Raw genomic sequence first — 13,904 nt, forward strand, 5'->3', positions numbered from 1 at the left:
TATTCCACGTTTTCTGACATTTTCTCACTACAAACAAGCTAAAAGCTTTTCAGTTTTGTGCTGATCGGTGTTGAACATGGACTGTGTGTGTGTATGTGTATGTGACGCTCTGAAATACTGGATTCTGATTGGTCAATATTTCTGCTGTCAGATGTGTATAATGACACTAGACTGTATAATTGCACTGATTTCCTAAATAGCTGTGGTAGTTTTGTGTCTCATATCAATCTGCATGCTTTTTGGTCTTGCATAAAAATAATTACAACTCAAATCAATATTTCATGTGCAGAAGAAATCCCTTCGGGGTGATACAAGATACCTGATCTTGTTAAAGCTGTGATGATAACCAGCTGACTGCACATTTAGCTTTTAACATCTGAAGGTATAGTGAGGTACAGAAATTGGGGCCTTGAACAGTGTAATTTTAGTATCTTTGATAGTATTATAGTTTTTGTTTATATTCTGAATTAGATTTTATTTTTATATATTGTGTTCACTTTAATTTTATTTTTTTGTGGACATTTTTGTCATTTTTTATATGTCTATTTTATGCAGTAGTTGATTTGATTATTTAGTTGTAGTTATTAAGTATTTAATGTTGCCTTGGCAGCTAGCTAAAATAAAATTGTTCACTGAAAGTTTAAATAAAAAATAAAATCATAAAAATATATTATTTATGTAAAGAAAATTAAAATAACAATAAACATCATTTAATATTATTTCTATAAATATTATAATAATATATAATACAATAATTTTATTAAATAACATTATTTAATATTATTCTTTTTTATGTTATTGTTATTGATGAACATATTTTTCCCATATAATAATAATAATAACATTTATCCATCCATCCAATAATTTGGGTTAATAATATAGTAATAATAATAATAATAATAAAGATTACATACAAAAGACCAGGATATGTTTTAAACATTTACCTTTTGTATTAGAAGAAAGAAAGAAAGAAAGAAAGAAAGAAAGAAAGAAAGAAAGAAAGAAAGAAAAATGTGGGTTTGGAGAGACATGAAGGTGAGTAAATGACAGAATTATAATGTTTGTGTTGATTATGCTTTTAAGACCAAAATGTAAAACTTAGAAAACCTTGAGGAAAAAAGAGTTCTGGCTCATATAACATACACAAAACACACACACACACACACACACACACACACACTTTGTTCTGCTTCAGAAAACACACTTGTGATCGATTGAGAGCCGTTAGCCATACCTTACCCAGTCTCAGCCTAAGAATAACTTATTGATCATGTTACCAAAGCTGTGTGTGTGTGTGTGTGTGTGTGCATTGGTTTTGTTTAAGTGGCTCTATATATGACTAAATACTACAGGAAATGTCTCACCGATGACACACACACACACACACGCATGTCATCGCTCACTGTCATGCAGAACTGCACATGTCAGGATTATACTTCATACTTTGTGTAAATTGTGTGTCTTTAGATGCACCTAAATGTCAGATTCATAACAGCGGTTTGCAACCTCAGCAGCCGTTCATTACATTACAGCAGAAGATGACCGTGTGTGTGTGTGTGTGTGTGTGTGTGTCACGCTTGATAGTATGAGTGAAAGTCAAGGGCAGTGAAGTGTATCTTAATACAGATGTCTAAATCCTCTCTCAGAGCAGAAATGACGATCCATAAATCTTACAATAAACAAATATTCTCAGTACTCATGTACTCATAATATATACTGAGACTCCAATATACAGTAGATCTAACACCATAGACAGGCCTACAGAGACGCTTTCATGTTCACTGTAATGCAATAAGGTTGTAGTTGGCACATCTCATGAACAGGGAGCAGTTTCTGGCCTAAATTACTTTAAAGGAGTCATGAGTTAAGAAATCAACTTTTACTTGAGCTTTTGATATATAAGAGATCATCATACTAAAAGAATATCCTGTAAGTTTCAGAACTGAAAACGTCCTTGTGAATAAAAGCTTTTATTTCAGTAACACCATACCCAGCGAACGCCAGAGTGCCTACCTATGACATAATAGATCAATTAAACACAGCCTAATTATGTAGCCCCGCCCACTTATTCGTGCATGACATAGTAGGGAAATAACGCAAGTTGCACTAAAGTGGATCGAGCAACCAAGAAATAAACTTGTTGTTAAAGATCGCCAAATATTGTGCAGTGCCTGGTTGTGGAAGAATACAGTTGCTGCATATGCTTCCTTCAGATTCAGATATTAGGAATGCATGGTTGAACTTTATTTTTAATGAAGATTCGGCTCACGTGAGTAAAACATTAAGCGTTTGTTCGCCTCATTTCACCGTGGATTCCTTTGTAAACAAGACACAGGTCGACACTGGATTTGCACAGATACTGAGATTAAAAAGCAATGCTGTGCCATCTATATTGGATCCGACAGGTATGGCTCAGCACACTTGTGGGAGTAAAAAATATTTGTACCGTATGTCACTCACTATAGCTTTGTTAGAGATCGCTTGATGTGTCCTGATTATGTGTGCTTGTGTAACCAAAGTCACAGAAAGCTCCAACTATGAAGGACGCAGCTTTTCAAACAGACACACAGAAAGGTACTTTACTATGTAAAACTGTTATCCAATCACAGCAGTGGGCGTTTACTTAAAGTCTACAATGCGGCATGCCCATAAAAATCAGTGTTTCTCGAGCCAGGGTAGAAAAAACACCGGATTGGACTCCTTAATATGTGTTTAAAACAAGCTATTTGTCATGCTATATTAAATTTATGGTATATGTGGTGCATCAAACATATCAAGTGCATCACAGCCTGATTTGACATGTGATTTGTGCCCCTAATGCTTTGAAAGTACAGCAGGACGTCCCATTGAGCCCTCTTCATGGAAAGAGCCAGTACTTTTGATTTCCACATTTTAGCATAATTACATCCAATCCTCAGATTTCAGCCCCACATCAGTGCAGGAAACAGGAGAAGATTTGAGATTTGATCTGGGCGGCCCATAGGCATCGCTTTGTGCGCTGAGATCTCTGACACATGTTCTCGTGTGAGGCTTTAGCTTGCATTCTCTCTAGATTCATTCATTTTCACTGTTGTCTGTCTGTGATGTGGTTTCATATCTCACATGTCAGATGTAGAGGATGCATTTCTACAGTTTTTTTTGCATTTTATCCCCTGAAGCTGTGATATTGGTATAATTAAGATACTATTTTAGAAAGAGAGAAAGAGAGAAGGTTTATTTTCTATTTTGATTTATTTGAATTAGTTTTAGTAATTTTGTTGAGTTTTTCAAATTTTATATTAGTTATTTTTTTTATTGTGTCTATATAATATTTATTAATTTTTTAGTTCAATTTTAGTTATATTAGTATACGTATAAGTCAGCACACTGCCCAAAAAAGCTCTCAGCGCCGATGAAAGAATAGATTATTTATTACTACATATTTTTTTTACTTAATTCACAATTTATTTATTTATTTTAATGGATAAATTTTTTTATTTCAGGCTAAAATATTGATTAATACAGTAGCAATCATGCCATGGTTTGATATGTAAGACAGGGTTATTCTTAATATGCTTTTATTCACTGCAATAACGGCCCAGACCTGTGATAGACCCCAGTGTCTCATTTATACCATTACGACAGTCAATATCTGTACAAGTAATGACTGGAGCATTACTGCAGATCATTTGTTCCCCTCCTGATAGTTTTAATAGTTATTGGTTATGATAACATGCCCTATGAAAACATGCATCCATTTGCCTCTATAATAATACACAACACAATCTGATTAGATGAGTTGCTCCAAATGCTTTATGGATAATAACTGACCTGACTCAGTAGAGTCGCTTAACTCACAATGATAGCACGGGGTAGATTAGTCATCATCTAATACCAAGTAAGTGAACATTTCTGTGTGGACATTAGAGATAGTGGGTTGCAATAATATAATATAATATAATATAATATAATATAATATAATATAATATAATATAATATAATATAATATAATATAATATAATATAATATAATATAATATAATATAATATAATATAATATAATTATTTGAAAAATATTAATAATTATATATTACAAATAAAAAAAATAAAACATTAAAAATAGTATTATTAATATTTATTAAATATTAAATAATGTTATACAAAAATTCTAAATATTTCTGTTTCTCTATTTATCTAGCTGTATCTATCTATCTATCTATCTATCTATCTATCTATCTATGATTTAATATTATTTTGAAAAAAAAAAAAAATATATATATATATATATATATATATATATATAAATATGCTTTAAATATGCATCATTATAATTTATGTCAGGTAACTCCAAATTTAGAATGTTCATAGTTATGAATCCTTAGTTTTTCAAATTTAAAACTGCAAAAGACCTAGAATAACAACAAATTGTTAATTTAAAGGTAAAGTATGTAATGTTTAAAAAAGACATTGGTCGGTCAAACAGATAGCTCCGCCCCCAAACTCACACCATTGGCTAAGTCAGTGTTGCTGTGTTTTAATATTTAATGCTGGTAGTTCAGCTTGTGTGTTCTCACCTGGCCAGCACCTCCACGTTAGAAATGGCGTAGAAGTATTTCATCAGGTTTTCTCTCTGGACGTATGTTCCTCCGAGAGCGGGCTTGAGGAGGCGGAGCCTGAGATTGGTGAAGGTGAAGAAATCTCGTAAACCCTTCATGCTCTCCATCCGTGTGTAAAGGCCTTCCATGTTCAGCAACCTCGGGCCGGCGAAGATGGCGAAGCGGGAACGCACCTCGAACCGCACCACCTTCTCGTTCTTGGACCCGACCCATCGTGAGTACTGCTCTGTGCAAAAGACACGTGTGATGTTGTCCACGGTCAGGTCACGTGCTCGTCTCGCTGGTATGCTGAATGTGTCCATGCAGTCGTCGGCGTAGTACTGGAAGGGCTGCCACGTGCGGCCGAAATTCAGTGACTTCTCCAGCACCATGATGGTGGGCCGGCCGTATTCGAAGGTGATCTGAATGTCGTCGGTGAGTTCGAGGGTTTTGTTCCAGGACAGACTGATGTTGGCCTGAAGAGGCTTGGGATAGCGCTGCCACGTGACCGTCTGCCAGTAGGTGATGAGACCGCTGCGCTCACGATCCTGCATCAGCTGTGGCGGATGAGCCAGGTCAGGGTTAGATGCATCACATTCATCACTGCAGAGATATGGATTCTCCTGCAGACAGACAAGACAGAGAGACACCCTTGTGAAAAAGAAGCGCACTTCAGCATACATTTAAAAAAGTACTTATGGAAATAAATCTGGTCTTCAGACACTTAATTACAGGTTAACTTCAAACGAATGGAAATGTATTAGAGTTTTAATGATATAATAAATGCAGTTAGGTGAACTTGGTTAGGAGTGCTTTTTTGACCCAGTTAAGCAGAACTGAAGTGCATCTTCAAATGTAATTTCATAATTACTTCTTTAGTCTTTGAAATATAGTTATATGGAAATAGGATACTATGATTACTATAATATTTTGACTTTTTAATCTCAGTTTAGATTTTCACAATTTAATCTCAATTTTGTTTCTTGGAATTCTGAGTTTATATTCTATAATTCAATTTATAATTTTGCAATTCAGAGGAAAAAGTTGTTAACTACATATATGGATACATATATGCTTTTTAATATTAAATTTAAATAATGTTAATTTTATGCCATGCCTATTAAGACTTGTCAAGTATTTAAATATATTTGTAATTAACAATTTTAATGGTTGTAATTTAGCATGTTTAAAATATATTATAAAATATTAAAAACATTGAAAATATATTAACCTTAAAAGTAATATCAAATAACACACTACAGTTAAAATTCTAATCAAATAATGTTCATTGCTTTCAACTGTTAGAATGTCAACACATCAAAATAAGTGTATTTCTTAAAATCATTAAGTGATTAATGATTGTGAACAATGATTTAAAATGTAAATAAAGTAAAACTTTTAAATTAGTATTACATTGTGCACTTAAGTGTACTAAAAACAGTCATGAAAGTGACTCTAAGTACACTTAAGTGGCATTTTTTTTCATAAATTTTATACTATCTGCAAGTACAGTTTTTAATAAATGTACTTTAAAAATTTGAAGATCAGTACAAGTGCGCATTCAATACAATTAAGCACACTTATTTTTCAGAAAGGCAGGCAGTGTTCTGACAGGAGATGTGTTTGAGACAGAAACAGTGGCAGTGATTGACAAAGAAATAGAAGCAGGTAGAAATTGTGTGTGTACACAAAAGAAAGGGGAGATTGTGAGTGAGACAGATTGTAAACTCACACACACACACACACACACACACATGTCATGGTAAAACTACAGTGAAGACTACTCTTGGACTTTTATTAAAAGCAAAGACTGCAGGGAGTGTTCAGCTGTGATCGCAAACTCCTGCTACACACACTTCATTAAAAATCTGGGTCAGTTCTATCAGCTCGCTTTATAAAATCATGCAGGAGATGATCATCTAACTATAGTTCACGTCATACGTCTGTGTTCAGGTATGAGGGCTTTGAATCTGTCTATTCAGCATGTGTTGAGGATCTTTGTGGATATATCAGAATTACACTACACGACAAAGAAATAAACACTTGCTCCTTTTGCTCTCCGTCTCACAGGAACCACGACATACACAAATGCTGCTTAATAAAGACACACACACACACACGCCTCATAAAAGAAGCTTGTAGAGCAGTGCATCTTGGGAAACACATCATCTGATTTATGAAGCCAGGCACACAGAGAATAAAAAATAAATTAAAGGGGAGATGAAACAAAGTTTGTGTATGTAAGAGAACAACAGAGAAAATAAAGAGGGGCAGTAAAATGATAAAACGGCTTGGGCTCCTGAAGCTCTGAATCTGGTTCTGCTCAAACTCACATTTCTCGTCTGTATAACCAAGAACTACAGATGGACCAATAATCAGCTGATGTTTCTGCCTTTATTCACACTTTTTGACACATCAGCTAAAAATCTGTTCTCACCGTTTAATATTTAGCTAATACATAATTGGTACCATTCAAAGAACAGCACACAATGTGAGTTTCCTGAGCTGTTCGGATAATTGCTCAAATTTGAACAACCATTCATTCCCAAGTTAGAAACATGTAGCTTGATTAGACATAGTTTATTTATGTACAACAGTCTACATCACAAAATTTCTATCAGCTATAGCAGACTGCGTTATCCTGTTTAGTTGCAAAGTGTTTCAAACAAAGCTCATGCGTTTGATCCTCGTACAGTTTGGAAATTTCCTTGGCTAGTTATTCCTCTGAATTCATACAGTGCGAACTGTACATCCTAATCCTTTCAGACACATTCTGCAGTACACTAATTCTGTTCTGTCTGATGGTCTCACTCTATTAGCTCTCTCCAGGACAGGGGTTTAATGTTACCCTCTTCCCCAAGATCACATTACAACTCTGTTCCTATAGGCCTACACATTGCCACTCATTTCGTTTCTTCTCTCCTCCTCTTTTCTCATTAATGCTATTAGAGAGAAACCTCATTCTGTTACAGCTGTCAGTTTCTTCAGTGCAGACAGACAGGATCAGACACCATCATCTGACCTGACTGCAACATCTGCACTCATGCATGCATGCATTCAAGCACACAAACTCATTCTGATCCCCAACACGCCAAAACTATAGCTGGATTAAAGAGAAGAATGTTACACCGAAACCTTCAACCTCCAAATCCACTGAAACCCAACCCCCTTACACACTTAGTAGTACGTTAGCAAGCTTACGGTGTGCATTGTGTATGTGGAATGTGTGTAGGTCAGCTTTTGTTTATATTGTAGGGACCAAATGTCCCCAGAATGATAGTAAAACCTGAAATCACATGCATCCTGAAGAGCTGCCAATGGTTCCCGTGAGGAAAACGGCTTAATTAACATGCTAAATAATGAAAATGTAAAACAGGGAATGTTTTCTGTGAAGGTTAGGTTTAGAGTAGTGAATAAAAATATTGTTAGCTCATATATCAGTAGTGTTTTTATAAAAACAATAAAAGTCAATGATAAGTTCCAACTGCAAGTGTGTGCTTGCATGTATATTTCATCTATGTGTGTGCTTTGGCATTTGCATGCTTCTAGGGATGTATTGGCAATACTTGTGTATGTATGTGTATGCATATGCATGCTTTTGTAAGCTTGTATTGTTGTTTTTGCATGTTTGTATGTGAGTGTTTGTGTGCATACTTGTGTGTATGTGTATGTGTGTGTTTGGGTGTTTGCATGCTTGTGTGCATGTATTGTTTTTGCGTGCCTGAGTGTGTCTGTACATGTGTCTGTTCAGTGTACATGCATGCGCTTGCATCTGTGTTTGTGTGTACTTGGTTGTTTGTGTGCATGTATTAGCTTGCTTGCAAATGAGGATGCTTGCAAATATATTTCTTCTATATGTGTTTGTTTGGGTGTTTGGATACTTGTGTGCATATATTGGCTACATGCTTGAGTGTGAATGTATTTGGTTGCATGCATGTCACATGTATATTTCCATCTGTGTGTGTGTACTTGGGTGCTTGTGTGCATGTATTAGCATGTTTGCAAATGTGCATTTTGTGCTTTTATGCATGCATGTATATTTCATCAATATGTGTGTATTTGGGTGTTTGCATGCTTGTGTGGATCTGTGTATTGCCTGTATTGTATGTGCATGATTGAGCATGCATGTACAGTATGTATGCATGTGTATATTTGCATCTGTGTGTGTGCTTGCATTTGTGCATGTTAACGTGCATCTGTGCATGTATGCATGTTTCTGCTGTCGAGACACTCCTAAGAGAAAGAGTTTTAATATTATAATACACGATCAGTTTTTCTCACTAATTAATTTTTCAAGTGTTTGACAATGTGTGTGTCTTTTCCATGACCTTGGCCCAATAATGCAAGTGGCAAAGATGCAAAACTAGCATATCTATGCTTTCCCGACAATCCCATCCTCCTGCCCCATATAAACACACACACACACACACACATACACAGCCAACTGTTCGGCAGGTGGCCCACATCAGTAAGCTCCTAGAGCAATTATCCACGTTGGAATCCCGTTGCTGCGACAACAATCAGCATGGAGCTAGATCCCTGTCACAGCGTCCATATAGCAGCCTGTTAAACCAACCAACTGGGACATTACATCATCGTTAAACTGGAACTTTACCTAGTGCCATCCGTATAACATGCAGTCAAAGTACAACATCAGTACCGTAAAATCAGTTAATCTGTCTCTCTCTCTTCGCCGTCTCTGTGGATTACTTATTTTAAGTGTGTGTGAGTGAGTTATAGTGGACTTTAAGAAACTGAGAACACAATGTGAGCTCCATTCGCTTAACGAGATCATCACTAAGAATACAACACTCTGACTATAGTCAACATAGGCAGCTTCCTTCTAAGGCAGCATCCTGACTGAATTGGATCATAGCAGCCCCAGATGGAATCTACAGACTTCTTTTGTATTTTCTAATGCTTTTTGGAGATAAAATGTGTTAAAAACGGGGCTGACAGGACTACGGTCTTATTAATGGCTATTAAAGTATAATCAAATTACTAAATTAGACATAATATTTAATAAAGAAATATGCAAGGGGTGCAGGATGTGAACTTACAGTATCTTAGAAGGCAGAATTATTTTACCGCTTATTATTTAGAACAGCCTGCATGCTGGGAGCACAATTATGATTTCTTAAACTGTTGCCTAATTAGGCAGCTCACTAGGATTTGTAAAAAAATAATTAAATGTGAAGTAAGTAATTTTTTGAATGTTAAAACACTGCTTCCTGCATGGTTGAATCTTACAAATAAATTAATAATAATAAAAAATATATATACAGTATATATATAATTGTAGAATATTTGTATATTGTATTTAACTTGAATAAAAAGCATATCAAGCAATACATAAAACTAACGAAGAAGCAAACAGAATTGCTTACATCGGCGCTCACCTGGTGTTTCGGTACAGGTGTGTGTCATGATTAAGTGTAAATATAGCTAAAGGAAAATCCGCTGCAACCACATTTCATGACAAAATCCACAAGATGGCAAAACCTAAAACGGCTGTTCTTTAATAAAAGTTCTGGCGCGTCGGAAAAGGCTTGCAAACACATTTGTCATTTCGAAATGAAAAACTATGAGGTCAGAGATTTGGAAACTTTGGAAACATTTTTCATGTTAGTACTTGGGTATTCAGATAAACAGTACTAGTGTAATCTCATACAACCTAACATGTAATCAATCATTTATTTGTACTTATGGATATTCTGAAATTCGGGGATGATGGGGGGATTTCTGCTGTTGCCCTATTTCTAATATTATCCAGCAAATACTATTTCACGCTCTGAGATCGATCCAAAAATTCGTCTGAATGTAAAATTTGTTTATTATGATTATTATTAATACATTTATTAATTGCACATGGTGTTTTGTATCATTTTACACTTAAGGCAGTGTACCAAAGTGAGTTTTACTATGGTTAAGAGGTTTATAACACTCTACATTGTGTTTCATCTAACTATCATTGTACAGAGAAAATAATTTGGTGTAGAAACTATTTGTACTCAGACGTTTCTTGTAGATATCACAAATAATTATACAGAAATGGTAAGAAATTTTGAAGTGGAAAGACTGAAACACTACTGTATTTGTTCTTGTTAAAATTTGTTTTCTTTGCTTTTTTATTTCTTCAGTTTTATTTTATCAAACCGTTGAGAAAAAAGAATATGGAAATGGTTTATGGAAAATATATTGCATAGAAAACATTTCCATATTTCCTGTACCAAGTATTCCAGGAAAGCATGTAGTAATGATCTCATTCCTTTATTCTAGATCTCCAGAATTCTTCAAAGTGTTTTCTCTGGGGTTTTTTTTAGTTTGTGAATGAAGATGTGTTTGTTGGCTGAAACTTTGTTTCTGAGCTCAGTGAGATCAGAGCGAGTCACGCAGAGCGACAGATTCATTCTATTAAACTAGTACTCTAGCCTCTGTCCATCTCAAGCCACTTTCACTCAGTTCTCTTTGTTTCTGTTCAGATCACCATGCTTTCCTTCTGCAGTATGTTGTATATACAGTATACTGTGCACAGTAAGCTCATTTTCTGTGTGCACTACAATACCCAAATGACTACTTTGACCAAATGCACAGTAAAATACAATAGTATATGCAGTGCACTCAACTTGACCTTTAATTTCTAAGTTTTTCGTGCATTATTAATGTGAGAAAATAGTTTAGAACTGCACATCCCTTGTAAAAAACAGAGAAGTACAGTATAGCATGCTTTTAAAAAGAATATGCTTAAGTATGAACTAAGTGTCTCCAGACCCTAAACTGCATGTTATTTACAATTAAATGACAATATATAATATTTGAAAATCATAATAAATTCCTGAAAAGATCAAATTCACTCCGCTCAACTTTAGTTTTGGGTGTGTAGGTCAATCAGTAACATCATATTTTAGGAAGGGATCTGCTATATGACTATATACTATAATAAACTGAAGAAGGTTTGCTACCGAAGTGTTTGATTGTTGTTTGCTCTGTTGCAAAATGAAATGAAATTGTCAGTGATTTAGAAGATTAAGCGAGTGTGGATGCTTTACTAGAAAATTATAATTAATTCGATAACACAAGAGTGCTTTTTTACCCTCCTAAGTAGGACTGAAATACATCTTTATTTGTAATTTCATAATAACTTCTATTGTCTTCTGAGATTTAGTAATTTAAAATGTAATAATCAGATAACAGTTATAATCAAATAATGTTTATGTGCTTTAGTATGCTAGTCAACACTTAAGTGTACTTCTTCAAACCATTGCTAAAAATTATTTATTAAATAATTTATTTGATATTATTACAAAATTTATTTTTTAAAGGTGCACTTAAGCCTGTTTAACGACCATGAAAGTGTTCTCCCTTTAAGTGCACTAAAGTGGCTTATGATTAATATTATATTATCTACAGTTTTTAATCAAACATTCGTTTATGATTTGAAGTCCGCTACAGTATATGCACATTCAATGCAATTAAGCACACTTTTTCACAAATTCATGTGAAGCATACTACAGTGTGAAATGGGATATTTCCTAACGTTTAAATTGCTTAAATTGTATTCTATTCTGGCATCTTCATATCTTCTGTCATATCTCTTTTCCCTTCTGTTTCCTCCTCCTCATTCTTCTTCACTTCCTGCTTCTCTCTCTCTCTTATTTCTATTTATAGCACTGGCTCATTTGTGCCTCTAAATCAGAGATCACTGTTGTGTAGCACAAGGGTTTTTTACTTTCATACACACACACACACACGCACACACAAACACACACGTTCACGCATTGACACGTCTAACTATTTCATGTATGCTGTGGTTGTGCGCTGTCAGAGAAGTGTGTGCATGAACAACACATGTTTATTGGTGTGTGTGTGTGTGTGTATATGTGTGTGTTTGTTCTCTTTTTCCTGCTGTGATTCCCCCATCATTAGGGATCTCTTGTCTTTCTCTCGTTCTCTCTCGCTGTTCTTCCCAGATAACATGAGCCAACTAAGAATCAACCACTTGAAAACAAACCAAGCAATAAGGTCCAAATGTAAACTTTTGTAAAAATCTGCCAGTAGTGGGTGAACTGAGAGAAATATTACTGGCCTTGAAACATTGGATTATTTTTATTACAACATTTTTGACTATAGATTTTTTCACGATTTTCAAAAAAAAATTGGGGGGGGGGGGGGGGGCTTTCAGTGATTATTCCTTGCAAGAATTTTTTTTTTTCATCGTGTAAAGAACATTTCAATAATTTGAAGAACTTTTGGTTCACTATAAAGGAAACTTTTGTGCAATGAAAGATTTCAAGGATGCTTGCTGAAAATGTGACATGAGTTTGTTTCTTCATCAAACCAGATTTGGAGAAATGTAGCATTGCATCACTTGCTCAGCAATGGATGCTCTGCAGTGAATGGGTACCGTCAGAATGAGAGTCTGTAAAAACATCACAATAATCCACAGCTCTCCAGTCCATCAGTTCATGTCTTGAGAAGTGAAATGCTGCATGTTTGAAACGAATCCATCATTAAAATTGTTTTAACTTTAAACAATTGCTTCCAACTAAAATAAAAAGAAGTCCTCTTTCCAAACTATTTGTCCTCTTTCTCCAGGTAAAATGGTTTTTTGGCCAGAAGCAACAGTTTGAAGTTTAAACATCTTGTTGGTTTTTTCATTCAAAAGCAGCTTTTGGATTCTCAAGACATGAACTGATGGACTGGATTACTTGTGGATTTTTGTGATGTTTTTATCAGCTGTTTGGACTCTCATTCTGACGGCACCCATTCACTGCGGAGCATCCACTGCTGAGCAAGTGATGCAATGCTACATTTTTACAGATTATTCAGATCACTTTAATGGAAGTAAAACTTTTTATTGTTTTCCTTGCATTATTGTGACAAACAGTGCAGGTCATTGTCTCATTTGCATCATCATATACTGTACAAAACAAACCAGATGAGCATCTCTGTCAAGAAAACGTGAACAGACATGTTCCATATTTTAATTTTAGTGACTTAATGTGAGAAAATTGGCAGAAAAATAGTATATATATTCTAATTTTCTGAGATACTGAATTTGGGATTTTCTTAGTTGTCAGTTATAATCATCAAAATTAAAATAAATAAATATTTGAAATATATCAGCCTGTGTGTAATGAATGAATATAATATACATAAGTTTCACTTTTTGAATGGAATTAGGGAAACAAATTTTTTATGATATTCTAATTATATGACCAGCACCTGTGTGTGTATATATATATATGTATATATATATATATATATATATATATTATACACAGGTAATTTAAAACTGTCTGTGGTAAAAGTGTTTTGAGTCGTTTGTTTG

General features: G+C 34.6%; 1 protein-coding gene across 2 annotated transcripts in view; it reads right to left on the bottom strand.

Annotated features, from left to right (window-relative positions):
• LOC132130455 (netrin-G2-like) overlaps positions 1-13,904 on the bottom strand; it is a 58,085-nt gene that overhangs the window by 37,288 nt on the left and 6,893 nt on the right. For both annotated transcript variants that reach the window (XM_059542168.1, XM_059542169.1), the window contains exon 3: positions 4,553-5,196. In XM_059542168.1, coding sequence (XP_059398151.1) covers positions 4,553-5,196 — 644 coding nt within the window. The remainder of the gene's footprint in view (positions 1-4,552; positions 5,197-13,904) is intronic.

This window comes from Carassius carassius, chromosome 47 (assembly GCF_963082965.1).
Source record: "Carassius carassius chromosome 47, fCarCar2.1, whole genome shotgun sequence".
In the NCBI taxonomy this organism is placed as follows: domain Eukaryota; kingdom Metazoa; phylum Chordata; class Actinopteri; order Cypriniformes; family Cyprinidae; genus Carassius; species Carassius carassius.